General features: G+C 49.8%; 1 protein-coding gene across 2 annotated transcripts in view; it reads left to right on the top strand.

The window, feature by feature from the left end:
* The window catches only part of ASH1L (ASH1 like histone lysine methyltransferase), a 74,522-nt gene extending 54,411 nt beyond the window's left edge, over nt 1-20,111 (top strand). Inside the window, exons 9-28 of one of the 2 annotated variants that reach the window (XM_082202020.1) lie at nt 13-58; nt 316-424; nt 1,114-1,320; nt 1,438-1,584; nt 2,414-2,522; nt 3,364-3,525; nt 5,135-5,229; nt 7,108-7,265; nt 7,843-7,995; nt 8,833-8,887; nt 9,015-9,147; nt 9,666-9,914; nt 10,765-10,851; nt 11,127-11,217; nt 12,467-12,605; nt 13,856-14,028; nt 16,080-16,246; nt 16,910-16,950; nt 18,596-18,903; nt 19,857-20,111. In XM_082202020.1, coding sequence (XP_082058146.1) covers nt 13-58; nt 316-424; nt 1,114-1,320; nt 1,438-1,584; nt 2,414-2,522; nt 3,364-3,525; nt 5,135-5,229; nt 7,108-7,265; nt 7,843-7,995; nt 8,833-8,887; nt 9,015-9,147; nt 9,666-9,914; nt 10,765-10,851; nt 11,127-11,217; nt 12,467-12,605; nt 13,856-14,028; nt 16,080-16,246; nt 16,910-16,950; nt 18,596-18,903; nt 19,857-19,948 — 2,721 coding nt within the window. In that variant the 3' untranslated portion in view covers nt 19,949-20,111. Of the gene's footprint in view, nt 1-12; nt 59-315; nt 425-1,113; nt 1,321-1,437; nt 1,585-2,413; nt 2,523-3,363; nt 3,526-5,134; nt 5,230-7,107; nt 7,266-7,842; nt 7,996-8,832; nt 8,888-9,014; nt 9,148-9,665; nt 9,915-10,764; nt 10,852-11,126; nt 11,218-12,466; nt 12,606-13,855; nt 14,033-16,079; nt 16,247-16,909; nt 16,951-18,595; nt 18,904-19,856 lie in introns of both variants that reach the window. The other variant, XM_082202019.1, reaches the window with a different exon arrangement.
* Nucleotides 20,112-20,703: the final 592 nt, after the last annotated feature.

Raw genomic sequence — 20,703 nt, 5'->3', positions numbered from 1 at the left:
TTTTCTTTCCAGTTGTATAAAAAGCCAGACGTCCCGCTTTATAAAAAAATCCGTTCTAGTAAGTAGCTTTGTGTTTATATAGCCCTGGTTTTATGGTTTCCTCAATTGTGGAGCCTTGCCAGCCTTTTATCTCCACTTGACCGCACCCTCTTTGACCTCCTGGCAGTAGCCCCGCTCCTAGGCTGCCGCCTTTTACTCTTTTCTCTATGGACTGAGGTCAACGGGGTGGGCGAGCCGAGAGAGAGGTTTGTAGACTGGGAGGAGCTCTGTTTCAGAAGCTGATAGATACTTTTCACTCCTCCTTTCCCTCTGCAGACGTCTATGTGGATGTGAAGCCTCTTTCTGGCTACGAGGCCACGACCTGCAACTGCAAGAAGGCCGAGGATGGCAACAGAAATGGCTGTTTGGATGACTGCTTGAACAGGTGAGTTGCAGGGCCGCAACATAATTAATGCTGCAACCGAAGACATGTCCGTGCGCGCACACAGAATCACTGGAAATTAAAGAGACCTGCTTCTCACAGGTAGCAAGGTGAGACAGCCAGCATGCATTTGGTGCACTATTTCAGACTACATAAAAAGCCCTGGGTGTCCAAACCCTCACTTCAGCCTTAACTTAAACACTGCTAAGCCCTACTCACGGTAGAATCATTGAGACTAATGGGCAGGCTTAATTTAGGTCCGTTAATTTAAGCTGGGAACATTTTTGAGCTGGATACAAAACTGCATACCCGGCCATGGCTAATTGTCAGGGTTTTGTTTGAATTCAGTCCAACAACAACAACTTATTTATTATTTTTATGCCACCCATCTGGCTGGGTTTTATAATTTCCAGAAAATTACAAAACCACAGTAAAACATCACACATCAAAAACTTCCCTACACAGGGCTTCCTGACCTACCTCGCAGAGTTGTTGTTAGGGAAATGTGGGCAGCAGAGAACCATATGTACGGTGCTGAGCTAGTTGGAGGGGAGCGTGGATAAAAACGTGGGGTTTTTTTTTAATAAACCCTGAAAATGAGCCTCAAGGTTTGTTGGAGAGGCGGCCCCGATGTTCCTGACATTTCCCTGCGCCCATGCTGACATGCCAGCCTGCCCTCCCTCTGCTTTCAGGATGATCTTCGCTGAGTGCTCCCCCAACACCTGCCCCTGCGGGGAGCAGTGCTGCAACCAGCGGATCCAGAGGCATGAGTGGGTGCAGTGCTTGGAGCGCTTCCGGGCCGAGGAGAAAGGCTGGGGCATCCGCACAAAAGAGCCCCTGAAAGCTGGGCAGTTCATCATCGAGTACTTGGGAGAAGTGGTCAGCGAGCAGGAGTTCAGGTAAGCCATGGGCAAAGCGCTGGGTGGAGGAGAAGCGTTCGTGGCACAGCCCTTGTTCGGAAGAGCAAGAAGACGGGGAGTGTTACACCAGCTGCACTGTCCCACATTGTTCTTTAGGAACCGGATGATCGAGCAGTACCACAACCACAGCGATCACTATTGCCTCAACCTCGACAGCGGGATGGTGATTGACAGCTATCGCATGGGCAATGAGGCGCGCTTCATCAACCACAGCTGCAACCCAAACTGTGAGATGCAGAAATGGTAAGGGCTCCAGAGGGGGTCGCCTTGCTAGTTTTCCTTGCTTTTGCTATGGCAACAATGGAGCCTTTTAGTACCTTTATAAAACTGATGGCCTACGCTTGTGTGCATCCGTGTGTACAGCACTTGGTTTATTTTAAAGTGCTGCACACAGAACCCTGAAAGAACAGTGTCTGCCTGAAGGTTGGGGTCCCTCTTCTTTCTCCCCTGCCTCACTCTCTGCCCCAGTTCTGAGTAGAGCTGTCAACCAGTTTAGAGGGTGTAGACCGGGGGTAGGCAACCTAAGGCCCATAAGCGGCCCATGGGGGTTTAACTGGCCCATGAGCTGCCCCCGAACTGAGCCGCCCTCTCGGCGAGTCCCCGTGTGCTGCGCTAAACCGGCACAGCGCAGAGACTCACTTCCATGGTGCCGGAAATCACGTCTGCGCAGGCACCAGAAATCGTGGGGGTGCATGCTCACAATCCGGCCCACAGAGGGATCTCCGCTGGAGTGAACCGGCTCAGGCGAGGTAAACCTTGCCGGCCCCTGGTGTAGACGGACACCATCTCCCATTCCAGCTGGTCATCTTAAGAACAGCTGTGTAACTTTTTAAGATCTGATGCCTGCTGCTCTGTCAGACCCAGGGAAGCTGTGGTTACAAGCGGACTGAGCCACAATTCCACCCCTTTCCTGGAGCATTGTTGTTGGTTTTTTTTTTGGGGGGGGGGGAGATTGGTTTCCAACTGAGGTATACTACGCTTCCAGGACCTTGGTGGTGCTGAGACTGCTGTTGTGCCTTCCTGCCCTGTCCAGAGTTGCAAGCACATCCTCTTCTTCCCTTTCCACCTGCAGGTCCGTCAATGGTGTCTACAGGATTGGGCTGTATGCATTGAAGGATATGCCTGCTGGCACTGAGCTGACTTACGATTACAACTTCCACTCCTTCAATGTGGAAAAGCAGGTGAGGGTTGCATCCTCACTCCCAGGAAGGCCTGGGGGAGAAGAGCACAGCTGCATTTTTAATTCTTTAGGCTAGTCCCTCCTTATTGGTACAAGTTGGAGGCACAAATGTATGAGATGCCCCGTGAGATCACTTTGATCACCTGGGAAATTCAGTTAATACACCCTGCAGACTTTCATGCAACGCTTGCCTAAAAAGGGCCCCTCAAATTATAGCAGCCAGTATACCAAGACACCTCATTTAAGCAGATGTAGACACCCAAGATACCCAGCTTGGCCCCGCCCGTTGGCCCTAACATCTGCTCCTGTCGTTCTGCCAGGAGCAGGCGGTATGGTGGAGTCAGGGAAGGGCAAAGGTGAGGCAGAGGTGCTCACCCAACAGCAGCAATGGCAGAAAGCTTCTCACCTGAGAGAAGGAGCCCCAGTTTGCCCATATACAGAGTGGGCAGGCCAAAAGTCCAGGAAATTAGAACACCTAGCACCATAAGACATGCCTCTTATTTGAGCACAGTAACAGGATCTTAGCTCACCAGACAGTGGCCATGAGATCCCCACATAATCCTCCATGCGTAAAGGATAGATCCACTCAGGTTGTCAAATTTAGACAGCAGCTCCAGCACAGTAAACAGAGTAGCCATCACAAAAAAGGAGGCCAGAAAAAAGGAGGCAGAAACACAGAGGCACCAACAAGCCCATTCATACATTGGCCCCTGCAGTGTCCCATCGAATGGATGGGACTGTATGAGCAGGCAGGAGTTGTTGATGGGTCCTGTTGGCCTGGGTTGCAAGCTTTGCCGAGGGGCCGTGTTTCAAGGTGGGTGTTGTCTCCTTTCTCTTCCAAGCAACTCTGCAAATGCGGCTTTGAGAAGTGCAGAGGGATCATTGGGGGCAAGAGCCAGCGCGTGAACGGCCTCCTGAGCAAAACCAACCAGCCCGTCACTGCCCAGAGGAGGCCGAGCCGGTCTAAAGAGAAGAGGAAATCCAAGCACAAGTTGAAGAAGAGGGTGAGTGTGCACAGAGCAGGAGGCAGGTGTGGGAGGTGTTTGCCACACTCCATGCCTACAGTTGCCGCTTGGGTCAGAGGGGGGTGAGTGTGGTTGAGAGCTCGTATTTGGCGTGCAGAAGGCGCCAGGTTCAATGTCCGACATCTCTGTTTTAAAAAGCATAGTGGGTAGCAGTGGTCTCATCTAGTGCGGGACCACTTCATGTGCCCAGTTTGTTTGACTTTTCTTTCAGTAATCTGGTTGCTACCCTGTTTCCCCGAAAATAAGACAGTGTCTTATATTAATTTTTGCTCCCAAAGATGCGCTAGGTCCTATTTTCGGGGGATGTCTTACTTTTGGGGAAAGACAGTAATTGTGAGTCAGCCAGACTCCGTCAGGGCAGAGTAAGCAGCAGGCAGCAGCGTGGGCTCTCTGATTTAAAGAGACCTCGCATTGCCTGAACAGCTCCGGCTGTGCTGCGGCCAATCAGTGAGCTACGTGGCAGCGCCCGCCGCTATGGTCCAGAGGAGTCAGACGCCTTACGGTAGCTTACGGGGGCATTATATTCCGGGGAGGCCTTATGTTCGGGGGAGGCCTTATTATCGGGGAGGTCTTATTTTTGGGGGGGATGCCTTATATTACAGCGAGAGGCAAAACTGGAAGTAGGTCTTATTTGGGGGGGATGTCTTACTTTCAGGGAAAGACAGTACTTGTGGCAATGATCTAACGCAGGGCGGCCCAACTTTCCATACCAAGTGTGCCTCAAGAGTAGTTGTGGCATGGAACCCATGGGCCGCACTCTGCCTTGTCATGTATGGGGAGAGAGCAAGCCCAGAATTCGGTGCCCCCTCCCCAGCCCTCACGCTGCCTTCCCAAAGCTGGGTAAACACTGCACTTGGCTTTGGGAAGGAGGAGGGAGATCTCTAGGACCCTGTCTGAGCCCTCACACCTCCTTCCTGAAGCCCAGGGCCTCAGTTACCTGGCTTTGGGAAGGTAGTGTGAGGACTTGGGGAGCATCAAACGTTGCCGATGACCTCCAAAAGAGGCTTGGGGGCATTGGACCACCCTGATGTAATCATGCAGGAACGGGGAACTTGATACTCTCTTGGAAAAAAAACTTGGGCTCCCCCTTCCAGGACATCTCTTCACTCATGTTAATGTTGACCACCGTAGGGGGTCTCTCTCTTCCTCACCAGCTGGGATGCTTCTGTCCACCATGATTGGACAGAATCAGACTTTACAAAATGAGGGTGGGGTGGGATGCGCATGTAACACGTGCTTCCTGTTCTGCATGCTTCTCCACCCAGACCCAAATCAGCCTCCTGTTGGTAATGAGGGAACAGCATGGACATGCCCATTCCAATAATGGTTTTGAATGAGAGGAACAAAGTGGGGGCCCCTCTTGCTTCATGTACTTACCTTAACTTCCACCCTCCCCTCCCCTCTTTATTATAAGCATTTAAGCCCTGAAAGGGAAATAATCTTGCCCGTGTTGGGCAGCTCAGCTATACACTGAGTAGGAATTTGAACCTGCCCGACCCAAGTTCAGGATTCTAACCACTGTCTTTTTGCAGTTGGCTTTCTTTGTTCTTGGATTCTCTTCTCAAGAGGGGTTTGTTTTGTTTTGCAGAAGGGTCACGTTCCTGAGGAGCCCAGTGAAAGCTCAAGTACCCCGACTCGGCTGACACCGCAGCTCCAAATGAAGCCCATGTCCAACAGGGAAAGGTGAGGAAGAAGGGCAGCTTCATTCCCTTGTCTCTTCCCAACAAGTTTCCCTCCCCCAGGGGGCATGAGCTAGATCAGGCTTCCTCAACCTCGGCCCTCCAGATGTTTTTGGCCTACAACTCCCATGATCCCTAGCTAGCAGGACCAGTGATCAGGGATGATAGGAATTGTAGTCTCAAAACATCTGGAGGGCCGAGGTTGAGGAAGCCTGAGCTAGATCTTCCCCAAAGCTGCATTTTGGCTCAGTTATTTCATTTTGATTTAAGAAATTTCTTCCCTGCCTTTTGTCATCAGAAAGTAAGAAGAACCTATCATTAGAGTCTTTTCCAACTCTGAAATTCTATGATTCTATGAAACTACCTCCTGCCAACCTAGCAATTCGAAAGCACATCAAAGTGCAAGTAGATAAATAGGTACCGCTCAGGTGGGAAGGTAAATGGCGTTTCCATGTGCTGCTCTGGTTCGCCAGAAGCGGCTTAGTCATGCTGGCCACATGACCCGGAAGCTGTTCGTCGGCTCCCTTGGCCAATAAAGCGAGATGAGCGCCGCAACCCCAGAGTCGTCCACGACTGGACCTAATGGTCAGGGGTCTCTTTACCTTTACCTATGAAACTACCACAGGATGGTTTGCAACATAATAGCATAAGCAACTTCATTTATTAGATTTTATTTTTTTTACCCACACTTTATCATATATATTTTTATTTAACAAAATGTATATACCACTTGATTGTAATGATACCTTGTAAGCGGTTTACAGGAAATATTAAAATTATGAGTAAAAACAATAAATTATCAATAAAAACATTTAGAAAACTGTTAGCATCAACAGTAAACTAAAAAGAGATTGAAACATATCACCATCCACATTTAGACTTGCCCAAACCAAAGTGGTTTCAGCAGGTCTCATAAGGTCCCAGGGCAGGTTACAGCAATAAAGTGCACACTTGTAAAACAAATGAAATAGTTACCACCGTAAAACAAGAAAATTGTAAAAACAAATTGAAACAGTTCCATGTATTGAAAGCAGTGCAAACATTTGAAAACAATTTCATATATAAGAACAGTTAAGATAGTCCCAGTACAGATGCAGACTGTTTGCAAATACAGTACAAAAATATGCATTCAGTATTCTCTCTCCCTCTCTCTACATAAAAACCTGTATATATAATTTCATAATTATTACTGATAATAATCACTATTACGTGATATCAGGTAATACACAGTAGTACGTAATACATGATGGGCAATACTTAACAAGCAGCTGTGTGAAATTATTCACACCTCATGCCATCCCACAATTGAGAAAGCTTTAGCTATGACTTTGCACAATGTTCTAAACCATGGTTTGCAAACGGCTGGCCAATAAGGATTTTTTTAAAAGGTGGTTTGGTGAGATGTTAGAATTGACAAACCACAGACTCATTGCTGCCTCCCCAGAGACAACTGCATTATATAAAAGCTGAATGGGTGGGGAAATGGAAGCAGACAAGCAGGTCTAAATCATGGCTTTATTAAGCTGCTCAGGCTGTGATTATGTGTTCCAAATCACGATCAGAACGAATCATGGATTGGTAGGTCTGAGTCGAGCCTTTCTACAGAAATGGCCCAACCCTTGCTTTTAACCTGTGCCTCCCTGGCATCTGTCTGAAGCTTCCCTTACTTGGTCTTTATTCCTGACCCTTCCTCCTCCTCCTCTTCCCAGTCTGATCTCGTGTAGATTCCAACCCCTGAGAGCAGGGATCTCTCACTACTAAGCTGTGGCGATGTGCTGCAAATATCCCGCAGCAGCCAACCTCGGAAGGCGAAGAAAGCCTTTTATTTCAGCCCCCACCTCTTCTCTTCCCCATCCCTCATCTTTATTTGTGCTTCCCCAAGGAATTTTGTGCTGAAGCATCATGTTTTCTTGGTGCGCAATTGGGAGAAGATCCGGCAGAAGCAAGAGGAGGTCAAGCACGCCAGCGACAACCTTCAGTCCGCCTCGTTATACACCCGCTGGAATGGGATGTGTCGGGATGATGGCAATATAAAATCTGGTCAGTGCCCCTGTTGCAACTGGTGTGAATCTCCCAGCCTTTCCCCATGTCTCCTGGATAAGCGATAAGCATTCCGTGAACCTTAACCTTTCTGAAATCAGTCTTGCAAAAAGTTGCCATCCTGTCTGTCTCAGATATTTGTGACCTAATGAACCAAGCTTCAAACCTCCTTTTCCGAGTCGCCTAAAAGTGTTTCTGCCTTGCCACAAGCAATTGGCCAAGCAGTGCCCTGACCACATTTTACCCTTTGCGTTGCATTCAACTAAAATTTGATATCCAGCAGCAGTGGCATGATATATTCAAAGCCTCCACTCTGTACAATGAGAGTTGCTGGTTTTTAAGTCCCTCAGACATACATGTTGTTCAGAGGAGAGGAAATGGGAAGGTAGCTCAGTAGCAGATCAGGAAGTCGCAGGTTCTCTAGTTAGCTGCCTCCCAGTAGGGTTGAGAGAGACGGAAACCCTGGAGAGCTGCTGCTTGTCAGCGCAGACAAAACCAAACTAATTGGGCCGGTTGCTTCCTGTGTTCCTGCGGGCTTCGACTAAAGAGGCGTCTCTCCCTCCCCTCTCTTTTTCAGATGTCTTCATGACACAGTTCTCTGCCCTGCAGACTGCCCGCTCAGTGCGGACACGGCGGCTGGCTGCGGCCGAGGAGAACATCGAAGTGGCGCGGGCCGCACGCCTCGCGCAAATCTTCAAGGAGATCTGCGACGGGATCATCTCGTACAAAGGTGATGGCTGCCAAGGAGCTGATCATTTGACAGGCTCCACAATCCTGTGTTGCTGGGTTTCCAGAGGGAGGAGAGCTTGAGTGTAGGATTTCAGGGGTTCAGTGATGAGTGGCTCATGGGTGAGAGCAGGAGCTACTTTGGGTGGAGGCTTTGCATCCCTGGCATCTTCAGATGGGGCTGGGAAGGACCCCGGTCTGAAAAGCTGCAGAACTGCTGCCCAGCCAGTGTCAGCAGTGACACTGAGTGAGGTGGACCCAGTGGTCTGATCCTGTATTAGGCAGCTTCTCATACACTTCCTTGGCTTTTGCAGCATTTGCTGTGGGGTGGCCAGCCTCTGTCTCTCCGTCCGTCACCCATGTGTTTGATACACATGCTGCTCCCACCTCCTTAGTCTTGAATTGTAAAGAGCTGTAGAAGAAGGGGCTGTAGCTCTAGAAGTAGTGGACAGAATTTGAGGGAGGGGGGAAGGGAGTACACAGCGGGTGGAGGAAATTCATCGGAACACCAGAAGAGCCTGTCTGCTGGATCAGACCAAAAGGCCCATCTATCTTGCCGTGGCCCCACCTGAGCCCACAAGAAGGGCATGAACTCGAACAGCACTTGCCAAAAGGGCCCATTTTAAGAAACGGTAAATTGCATTGCCTCTTAATTTTGGCTTGTGATGTAGCTGTGACTTAGGCAAGTCAGGGACTAAGGGGCACGTGTTTCTTTCCCACATATAGTTCCTCATAATTTCTCCTTCCAAATAACGCCCGCCCACCCCAAAAACTACCCATGACCAACCATACTGTAAAACCCCTGTGGCAACTGCTCTGCATCCCTCTGCTTCCCTTACAGATTCCTCCAGACAGCTGCTTGCAACTCCTTTGCTGAATCTTCCCCCGAAGAAAAAGTAGGTTTTTAGCATTCTCCGAAGGGGGAGTGGTGGAGAATCTGTGATTTTACAAATAGATTTCATGTCATTCCTCCAATACGGGCTTATCAGTAACCTTTCACATTTCCACCCCTGCCTGGTATAGAAACGCAGATTACTATGAGAAGATCTCGGACCCCCTTGACCTCACCACCATCGAGAAGCAGATCTTGACAGGCTACTACAAAACTGTGGAAGCTTTTGACGGCGACATGCTGAAGGTCTTCCGCAACACTGAAGTGAGTTTGCTGTTGTGTTGGCAGAGGAAGGCACTTGGTTCTAGCAGAGGGTCCCAGCTGGTCCTTTGAGAGTCAGGGTGTATTCATTAATTGCCTTCAATACAATTGTCTCTGAAATGCTCAAGTTCTGGGGTGGAGACCTTGCGACACCAAATAACACAGTAGAGGAAGGGCCTCAGGGGAGTGCCTTTCCACCACCCCACTCCTGAGAACCCCGCCTAACCCTAGTGAACTTATACAACTCCCATTCGAGGCTGGGCGGACTCTTGAATCAGAAGCCACCGCCCTTGTGTCTTGCGGATACGCTGTAATGTTCTGTTGCAGTGCCCACTTGTTACTTGTGCTGGAAGAAAATGAACCAAGCTGGGAGGGACTGGTGGGTATGAAGGAGAAGGTGATGGGACCGGGGCAGAGGGCGCCTATGTCAGAGTTTTATGGCAGCAAAGATTGGAGCAGGAAGGGCATTTCAGTGGGGCTGGGAAAGGCTCTGAGTTTCTGGACTTTTGTCTTCTGCGCAGAAGTACTATGGCAGGAAATCCCCGATTGGGCGGGACGTCTGCCGGCTGCGGAAGGCCTACTACAACGCCCGCCACGAGGCAGCTGCCCAGATTGATGAGATTGTCGGAGAGACGGCGAGCGAGGCGGACAGCAGCGAGACCTCCATGTGCGAGAAGGAGAGCGGGCACGAGAAGGACGAGGACGTGATCCGCTGCATCTGTGGCTTGTACAAGGACGAAGGGCTCATGATCCAGTGCGACAAGTGCATGGTGAGGGCAGGTTGTGCGCTCCTCTCCCTCACAAGACGGGGCTGCGTTCTTGCTGAAGATGAGAAACGTGCTCACATGTAGCCCCTGTACCTGGCCCTGTTCTGTCAAAAAGCAAGGTCCAGACCAATGGCTGGATTCCTTCCTCTATAGCAGCCTGGTATTGGTGGGCCAGAGGAATCCGAACCTATCAGAACAGAGGTGGGCCCCCTGAGGCCCTTCTTCATGCGCCTCCTCCACAAGAGGGCTGGAGGGTAGCAACACGGGAATGGGCCTTTTCGGTGGTGGCTCCCCATTCGTGGAACGCTCTCCCCAGGGAGGTTTGACTGGCACCTTCATACACCTTTAGGCGCCAAGTAGAAATTTCCTCTTCAACCAGGCCTTTGGCTAATTGACATTTGATGCCCTTTTAAATGTGTTGTGCGAGGGAGCATTATTGGTTTGTTGATGGTCTTACCTTTACTATGAATTTTGTAGTTTTTATATTGTAATTTTATGTTGTGAACCACCCTGAGATCTAGGGGGGAAGGGCGGCACATAATAATAATAATAATAATAATAATAATAATAATAATAATAATAATAATTTAATAATATAGAATGAGTCAGACCACTGGCACATATGAGTCAGTATTTTCTACTCTGCTTGACATTGACTCTCTGGCATCTCAGGCAGAGAGCTTTATCCATCCCTGATAATCTGATTTTAAGATGCTGTTACGTTGCTTTTAGGCTGCATTATTTGAGTTAAAAAATCTTAAAACTGTTCAGAAATGCTTTAAAATAAATAAAACTCATCTTCTGATGCTTTGGGGTGGATCTCCTTTTCTAATGTGTCTATTTTCTCCTGTAGGTCTGGCAGCACTGTGACTGTATGGGGGTGAACTCTGACGTCGAACACTACTTGTGTGAGCAGTGTGAACCTCGCACGGTGGATAGGGTAAGCCGCCTTCGCTTGCCCAGAACTGGGCAGGGTGACTTTGAAACCCTCACGCCATTGGCCTCTTCATTTTTCACACAGCCGGGCTGTTTCAGTGGCTTTCTCCTCTAAGGAAGCCTGGGAATCATAGCCCTCCAGCGTTCAAGTGTTCTTCACAAAACCACAGTCCCTAGGGTTCCATGGAGGGTGCAGGCTTTATTAGTGCTGCGTCTGCGTTCATCTTGGTTTCTAAACGTAGTCAGGATGACAAGACGTTGCCTTTTTCTTTCTCGCAGGAGGTTCCTATGATTCCCCGACCTCATTACGCCCAGCCTGGCTGCGTTTACTTCATCTGTCTGTTACGGGACGATCTGTTGCTACGTCAAGGTGAGTGTGTTGACTTCCTGGGGGGCGGGAGGGAAATTCATAATATTCAAAGTTTTTAAGAAGGCAGCCAAAACAGGTTGTAGCCAAGCAGAAGCATAGGAACATAAACTATACATAAAAATAATACATAAAGATAAAAACTTGACCTATACAATAAATAAAGCTTACATAAAACAGGAACCTTAAATCTCAAGGGCAGTCACATAGATTGTCTAATTTTAGCAGCCTTCTCTGCAAATTTAGCTGCGTTGAACATTACAGACTAGTCCGAACCAGACAACAGATACTTAATCCTATCCATATTACTGAGGATTGGAGTCGCAGCTGAAGATTTCTAGGTGTTTCATACAATTCACAGTATAGCATAGAGTGCCCGCTGCCTTCTCCCCTCCAGGGTCTACCTCAAACACAAAAGCACTAATTCTGGGGATTTGGATTAATTAAGAGGCAGCCGAGAGAGTCCTTTGGGACATCCATCCCCTCTCTCGTGACGGCTGTTTGTCAAGGTGCTTGAGCCTGCCTCGCTCACTGATTCAGGGTATCAATAGGTGAGACATTAAGCGAGTTAGAAATCTTGGGTCACCTAAGCACTGAGGCCACCTGGTCCGACTGGCAGCAGCTCTCCAGGTTGTTTCCTCAGCCTCTGAAATCGGGGCTCTGTGGTGGTAGTTGGGTAGGAGGAAGGGAATTAGGCAGCTTTTATGGAAAAGTCATGGTATTAGAATCTCAGAATTGTAGCGTCAGAAGGGACCCCATCTTGTCCAACCCCCTTGCAATGCAGGAATCTCAACTAAAGCATCCATGACAGATGGCCATCCGACCTCTGCTTAAAAGCCTCCAAGGAAGGAGAGTCCACAACCTCCCGAGGGAGACTGCTCCACTCAACAGCTCTTAGCCACAAAGACTAAATGGGCCACCCCTGTTCATTGGCAGGATGTCTCTGAATGCTTAATTGTTCAAAACCAAACAGGGGAGACCCATTGCCCTTAAGCCCCTGCTTTGTGGGCTTCTACTTAGCCACTAAAGGAAACGGGATGCTAGACTGAACAGAAGCTTGGTCTGATCTAGCCGGCTTCCTAGTTGGAGACGCCATTTCAGTGAACCTGGCAGTTCTTCTTACACGCAGCCCATGCTTGCAACTGCTGAGCCACCTCTGCTACTGCCACTCAGATTGTTAGGCTTCTGTAAATCCACCCTGCTGGGGTATGAGAAAGCCGCTCTGATACGCCCTTCCTCACCCCATCAACAGGTGACTGCGTGTACCTGATGAGAGACAGCCGAAGGACCCCGGACGGCCACCCTGTCCGGCAGTCATATCGCCTGCTCTCCCACATCAACAGAGAGAGACTCGACATCTTCCGTATCGAAAAGCTCTGGAAGAACGAGAAGTAAGTCCCAGCCCCACCTTGCTTAAAAAAAGCGGAGCTCCATCTCCCTGACCTTTGGTGGGAGACCAGCCACATTGGACTCCGTCAAAAACGTGTCATCAGAGAATTTTCCCATCCCTGTCCCTCCCATGCATGAAAGTAGCAGGTGGTGGCAGTTCATGAAGCCGTAAGATTTTCCCACCTCTTTTCCTGTCGTGAGCAAACTAAAGAGGTGGGTAACCTATAACTAACACACACACACACATCAAATGTTGCTGGACTCCCATGATCCCCAGCAAGAATAGCCAGCTGCAGTTGTAAGCCAGCAAGACCTGGAGGGTTGGAGGACATCATTTATTGGGTGACATCATTCTCCTCCTTTGGCGGATGTGTCCAATGTAGACAGGAGGTTCAGCTAAGCCCTGTCTCCAGAGACCAATGAGAGGTTCACAGGATGTCGTCATGCTCCTCCACTAGTGTGCTCTTACTGCACTGAGAAATGGCTGCAGTTCAGATCTTTATCTTCAGTCTTAGGCTTGGCTGGTCTGAACTTCAGCACTCATCACCCATAAATATATTTGTTATTTATAATGTATATTTATATACTTATGCCACCATACGCACACACACACATATGTGTGTGTGCCATCAAGTTACACGAAATATTATGGTGCATGTACAACAATCTACAAGTTCGGAAAAGCACAAAATGCCATAAAAGCCAAATTATTAAAATGAATGGCTAATCAAGAAAGTTTAGACAGCTGTCTAAATCATTCAGCATAAAAACATCTTTGAGAGATGCCTAAAAACTGAAAAGTAGGGTGCCTGCCAAATCTCTGCTGTAAAATGTGTTTTTCCGCATGGCAATGATCAATTCCCAGCTTCTAGTTGAGGCCTGGCAACGAGTACACACTTAAAACTTAATTATATTTAACAGCGATCGTATTAAGCTCCTCCGTAAACACAGATTCATTTGCAGGCAACCAGGAGGGAGAGGAATAAAAGCCAAGCTCCCTTACTGAGGTCACCTTGGGTCTGGCTGGGACTCTCATGAGTCAGTGCTCCATCGTCAGCATTCAAACCACCTCTCCTCTCAGCTCATCTATTGTGTCAGAATCCCAGGGCTTGTGGCTGTCAGCCTAGCAAAAGGGAGCAAATTCTGTAGAGGACGGGGAGGAAGAAGAAGAAGAAGAAGTGTGTGGGTGCGTTGGGTCTGTCATCTCGGCTCCAATGGAAACACCTCCTTCCTTTTTTCCTCCTTATATCAGGGAGGAACGGTTTGCCTTCGGCCACCACTATTTCCGTCCACATGAAACGCACCACTCCCCGTCCCGGAAGTTCTACCACAACGAGCTGTTCCGGGTACCGCTGTATGAGATCATCCCCTTGGAGGCCGTGGTGGGCACCTGCTGCGTCCTGGATCTCTACACCTATTGCAAAGGCAAGTCAACGCTCCCGGCGGCCTGGAGCCACTTGGTTTTTCTTTCCAGGGGGACCTATGATCCCAGGCTGTTGTGCTCCCCAGCACAGTGCCAGGTGTAAATAGGTAAAGGCTCCCGTTTGAGCCCTGAAATACCCCCTTCAGCAGCCTGTACACACTCTTCACAGTTCTGGTTGTGTCCTGTCTAAAAAGGAGATGCTAGAGCTGGGAAAAGTGCAAACCATAGAACAATAGAACCATTAAGAGTCATCTAGTCCAACCCTCTGCAGCGCAGGAATATTTTTGCCCAATATGGGGCTTGAACCCCCAACCCTGAGATTATGGAACAACAAAGAAATGATTGGGGCAAAGATGAGGGTGAGCATCTTCCTCACAGGGAAATCCAAAGCATTTTCTTTTTAACGGTCAGGGAGGAGGCACCATCAGAAGTTTATAAAATTATGCACAGTGTAGAGAAAATGAATGCAGAGAAGTGTTTTTCTTTCCCTGCTGCTTCGAGCTCCGGAGAGCCACCCATTTAAATCACTCTTGACGGTAAAGGCCAATAAAGGAGGATTCTGGACCAGACAGGAGGTATCCGCCTAAAATTCACAGGAGGATCGTTGAAATTAGTGGAGCGAAAGCTGTTCATGCCCATTAATTTCAGTGGTTCTGCCACCGTATCTGATGATGGATCGTAGCTCTCAGGTGACATTAAAATAAGATGGCTGGTAGACCTCTGTGAAGCTTCTGTCAACAGCTGCTTATAGCTGTGATGATTGAATGGAATCTCTGAACGCCAGTTGCTGAGAAGAGGGGATGGAGGACACAGCCCAGACATCGGCAACCTAAGGCCCATGGGCCGGAAGCAGCCCATGAGGGTCGCTTAACCGGCCCATGAGCTGGCCCCAAACCAAGCTGCCTGCTTGGTGAGTCCCCACGCGCTGCACTAAACTGGCGCAGCGCGTGTGGGGACTTTCTTCTGCGGCTCCGGAAATTGCTTCTGCACATGCCCAGAGACCGGTAATTGCTTCTGCACAAGCGCAATTTCTGATGTCTGGGCATGCGCAGAAGCAATTTCTGGCACCACGGACGTGAACAGATGTGATTTCCTGCATCTGGGCATGTGCAGAAGTGATTTCCGGTGCCACGGACATGTGCAGACGCGATTTCCAGCATCGCACTGCGCCATTCCGGCTCATGGGGGAACTCGGCGGGAGTGGTCTGGCCCATGCCCAGTAAGAATTGCTGACCCCTGACACATTCTGTGCCTCTGGTCTACTCAGGAGTATCAGCTTGGTCCTCTGTAGAAAACTGGCTGCTGGGCCCTTTTGGTCTCGTCCAACAGCACAGACTTAACTTCCGTTCCCTGTAGAACACAGACCACAGAAAGCTGCCTCATGCCGAGTCATTCCTTTCTGCATCTTACTCAGCATTGTCTACCCGTTGACTGGCAGCATCAGCAGCTCTCCAGGGATTCAGGCAAAAGTCTGTCTCAGCCCTACCTGGAGATGCCAGGGATTGTACCTCGGACCTTCTGTATGCAGAGCAGATGCTCTGCAACTGAGCTGTGGCCCTTCCATACATGTATCTGCTTTAGCCTGGGCGCCAGCACCTGCAGGAGGCAGGCAGTCCTTGCTGCGTCTATGTGCTGAGGGTTAAGTGAGCCAGTTTTAGCTACTCACCAGGCAGACACACGCAGCAGAATTACCTGCCCTCGGATGTGGCTAACCTGAAAGCGAATTGTGCTGAAAACCAGAAGGTTGGCCCCCAATTCTTAACCACTTCCACATGCTAAACCTTCATTTGGAGGTAAGAATAAAGAAGGAGTTGTTTTTCTTTTTAAATGCGGGGACAAACATTTGCTTCCGTCCAGGGAAAGTTGCAGTAACAAGGATTAAAAAGACAATATCCTGCAGTTTTGCGAGGGTGGCAAGTTCCTTTGGTTTTTAAAAACCCTCTCCAGCCCTGCCTGGAGGAATTTGGAACAGCTAAGCTCCGTAGTCGTGCTTATTTTGATTCTTGGCACGCTGCCTCACCTGATATTCTTGCTGTGCCAAAACTCCCTACAGGAAGGCCAAAGGGGGTGAAGGAACAGGATGTCTACATCTGCGACTACCGCCTCGACAAGTCAGCCCACCTTTTCTACAAGATCCACCGGAACCGCTACCCAGTCTGCACCAAGTCCTACGCCTTCGACCACTTCCCCAAAAGGATGACGCCGAAGAGAGACTTTTCGGTGAGCGGCTCCACGACTTCTCTCTCTGGCATCGAGAGGAATCCTAACCCACACACTAAAACTCTGCTTTCATTTAGTTTGTTACAAGCGAACATCAGTAACCACAAACTGGTTGTTCCTACGGACACAAGGGTGGAATAATAAGGTTAAGCCACAGGCAACTCCAATCAGAGCATCTCTCTTAAGTTGCCACCCTTTGCAGGAAGCTGCCATCTCCCGGATGAATTCAGACCTGATTTCCTTTGACTTCAGATCTGATTTCCTTTGCAGCAGTGGCAAGAGTGGGGGGGGGTCTTCCAAGCTGTACATTGATAAGCATTATAGCATAATCACATTCTCACCCCCCCTCAATTCCACATACTTTACCACTGAGCTTCAAGTTAAATAACTTAAGATGCCAGCTCTCATGCTGCTGAATATGTAGGGTGGAATTAAAGAGGAGCATGGGAATCTGCCCCCTACCATGTCAGACGATTGGTTTAGCTGTGTTGACACTGACTGACAGCAGGTCTCCTGGGTTTCAGACAGGGAGTCTTTCCTAGCCGTACCCAGGGATTTGAACCTGGAACCTTCTGCAAAGCAAAACAGGTGCTATTTCTCTGCGCTTACAGCATTAAGCCTCCTCTGAACTTTCACTTGGTTGTCTTTTACTCTCCATTGCAGCCTCATTATGTACCAGACAACTACAAGAGGAATGGAGGCAGGTGAGTTGCCTTAGCTTCTTTTGGCTCCTTTTTTCCTTTTTCCTTTTTTTTTAGGGCCTTCAGTGTGGTGGGTGCTTCCGCAGAGACCTTTTTGGAGCTCCTGCACTCAGTTGCTTAACTGCAGCACAAATGGCACCTCCCTTGCCTTCCTTTGAGTTAGACAGGATGGGAGCAAGAGCAGCTTAGCTTGCCTGCGACACTTAAGCAGTACAGAGAAGGCATCCTGCAAGGCCGCTAGCAGAAAGCTGAGGCAGCATGCAAGTGGGGTGTGGTGCTCCCTCAGTAGAAATGACTCTGGGCAGTTCAGGGACAGGATCATAGAAAGAGGGGCTTTGTCCCTCAACCCCCCCCCCCCAAGCTGATAGGATGGTGGTAATAAAGTGAGGCATGCCATAACCCAGGATTCCCACAACTCCGGGTCACCAGTGGAACTTGGCAGCAAGTTGACGGCAAGCAAAAGAAGGTGTTTTCACTATACTTATACTTGTTTAAAGGATGTTTGCTCTGCTCTTGAGCAAATTTTCAAAAACCTCCCAGAGCAGTAGTGAGGCAGCCACTCTCAGAGGTCTGGAAAAAAATCACTGCTCCAAATGGAGCAGAAGTGACACACCTGCCCAGTGTGTGTGTGTGTGTGTGTGTGTGTGTGTGTGTGTGCTTTCCTCCAAGCCCCGCTCCCCAGTGTGGTGTTCCTCTGAGGAGCAGCTGCTGCCTTAAACAGAGTGAGACCATTGACTCCTATAGCCTGGCATTGTCCACAAGGACTGGCAGTGGCTCTGCCAGGTTTCACGCAGGGGTCTCTCCCAGCCTCACCTGGAGATGCCATTGGGGTTTGGAGTGTTTTCTATGCAAAAGCCCAGAGTGCTGTACTAATAATTAATAATAATAATAATTTTTTACTTATACCCCACCCTTCCTGGTCAGGGATGTGGGTGGCGCTGTGGGTTAAACCACAGAGCCTAGGACTTGCTGATCAGAAGGTCGGCAGTTCGAATCCCCGCGACGGAGTGAGCTCCCGTTGCTCGGTCCCTGCTCCTGCCAACCTAGCAGTTCAAAAGCACGTCAAAAGTGCAAGTAGATAAATAGGTACCGCTCTGGCGGGAAGGTAAACGGCGTTTCCGTGCGCTGCTCTGGTTCACCAGAAGCAGCTTAGTCATGCTGGCCACATGACCCGGAAGCTGTACGCCGGCTCCCTCGGCCAATAAAGCGAGATGAGCGCCGCAACCCCAGAGTCGGTCACAACTGGACCTAATGGTCAGGGGTCCCTTTACCTTTACCTTCCTGGTTCAGAAAACCGGGCTCAGGGTGGCTAACAACAAATTTAAAACACTACTGAGACACACACACTGCTCACAACCTGAAGTAGTGCAGCCCAGAATTTTGCCACTTCATTTCTGTGCAGGTACATTCTCGATTGGTTTCTGTGACCTCTTATGTAGGAAGACTGGGGGTATGTGGCGGGGGGGGGGGATTGCCTCCCAAACATGACCCCTTTCAGAGATCTAGAGAGGAAGGATAGGGAGTCCTCAGCACAGGAGTGCAATCTGCAGCAGCAGTGTGCATCCCTCCCATGTGTGTGAGAGAGAGAGAGGGAGGACCATGTTGGAAGGTTCTCCCCCTGACATGTGGCTGACATCTCCTTTCTCAGGTCATCTTGGAAGTCTGACCGTTCCAAGCCCCAGAACAAAGACCTGAGCCAAGAGGAGGACCCCCTGCCGCTGATGGAAGATGTGATCGTAAGTCAGGACCAGGCTCCCAGCGAGCCGGCGCCCAGCCTGGAGGAGCCAGAGAAAGAGGCGCCCCCCCAGGAGAGTGGCGGCGAGGTGGAGAAGAAGGTGGAGGAGAGCAGCCCCGTCCCCAGGCGGCCCTGCACCCCGGAGGAACGCAGGCACATGCAGCGAGAGAGGCTCAACCTCATCCTCCTCACCCTCCTAGAGAAAATCCCAGGGAAAAATGGTAAGAGGCAAGAGCGCAGCCCCCCCTGTTCTCCCCCCCCCCATTCCCCTCTCCAGAAACCTCTTTTAAAGTTAGAGGATTGTTAGTAATGTGTAGCTCCCAATTTTTATTTATACCCCGCCCTCCCCAGCCAAGACTGGGCTCAGGGCGGCTAACAACCTATAATAAAAATAAGTTTATTAAAATAATAATAATAATAATAATAATAATAATAATAATAATAATAATAATAATAATAATAATAATAATTTATTATTTATACCCCGCCCATCTGGCTGGGTTTCCCCAGCCACTCTGGGCGGCTTCCAAAAGAATATTAAAATACTATGATACATCAAACATTAAAAGCTTCCCTAAACAGGGCTGCCTTCAGATGTCTTCTAAAAGTCTGGTAGTTGTTGTTCTCTCTGACATCTGGTGGGAGGGCGTTCCACAGGGAGGGCGCCACTACCGAGAAGGCCCTCTGCCTGGTTCCCTGTAACTTGGCTTCTCGCCAAGTTATACATTAAAACATTAAGATGCAGCCTCTTCACAGGAGGAGAAAGGAAAAGAGAGAGGGGGAGGGAATCAAACTGAATCTAAGCCAAAGGCCAGGCAGAACAACTCTGTCTTACAGGCCTTGTGGAAAGAAATCAGATCCCACAAGGCCCTGGTCTCATAAGACAGAGCGTTCCACCAGGCCGGAGCCAGTGTTGAAAAGGTCCTGGCTCTGGTTGAGGCTAATCTAACTTCCTTAGGGCCTGGGACCTCTAGGGTGTTGCTATTTATGGACCTTAAGGTCCTCCGTGGTACAGAGCAAGGCTGGTGGGGGGCATGGTCTGAGGGAGAGAGGCGTCTGCCCCCTGGGTCTGAGGTTCTTCACCAAGTAGCAAAGCATCTTTCTTTGGTTCCAAGAGCGTTTGCTCTCTTAAGTCCACACTGTTATTTCTCTTTGGTGCGTGTGTCTCTTCCAGCCATTGACGTCACGTACCTGCTAGAGGAAGGTTCGGGGAGGAAGCTGCGGCGGCGCACTCTGGTTCTTCCCGAGAGCAGCTTTCGGAAGTGACGCTGTGCCCCGGGGACAGAGGCTGCGGCCTGGAGTTTTCCGCTGTCGGATTGTGCGTGAGACGGACTTGGACGGGCGAGGCTTTGCCGACTTCCTGTGCCTCTGCAGTGTGCATTGAGGGCATCAGGTGGGCAAGAGGAAACTGACACACACACACACAAAACCCCCCACAGTTCTGTAGCACTTAGAAGAAACGGTTGGGCAGGCGTGCCACCCTGCCCCTTCACCCGCGGCCTGCCTGGCAGTGGTCTTACGATGTGTGTGGTGTCGGGCGTGCCTTGTTGTCAATGTTGAGGTACTAAGGAAAAAAACACACCTTGTGGTTCTTTGTCCAAGACGGTCAAATTTTAGTTTAACTTATTCCCCTCCACCCTCCCCGCCCCAGCGTCCCTGCGCCAGAGGGAGGGGAAAGGGGGGGTGTATAAGGTGGGCGGGTTGGTGAACCGGTTCGGAACCACGCTCTTTCCGGAGGAACCCACATCGTTTCTCCTTCAGCTGGCGCAACAGTCTGATTTGGGAAGTTGTTTGGGAGGGCGGAGGTGACGGCATGAGGAAGTGTCCGGGCCCTGAGGGGCCGAAGATACAGGGGTGGGGGGCTGCAAGATCTTCGATTTTGCGCAAGATGCAACAGAGGAAGTGTGGCGCTCTGAGCGCGAGGGGGCTGTCAGACATTCTGTGTGGGAAGCGCCCCATCGCCACGGACTTGAAATGAAAGCACTTGGTTCTGCGTTCTGCACCTCGGGGTGGGGGTGGGG

Source organism: Podarcis vaucheri, assembly GCF_965113315.1.
Source record: "Podarcis vaucheri genome assembly, chromosome: 16".
In the NCBI taxonomy this organism is placed as follows: Eukaryota; Metazoa; Chordata; class Lepidosauria; order Squamata; family Lacertidae; genus Podarcis; species Podarcis vaucheri.
This window is presented reverse-complemented; position numbering and strand designations above follow the sequence as displayed.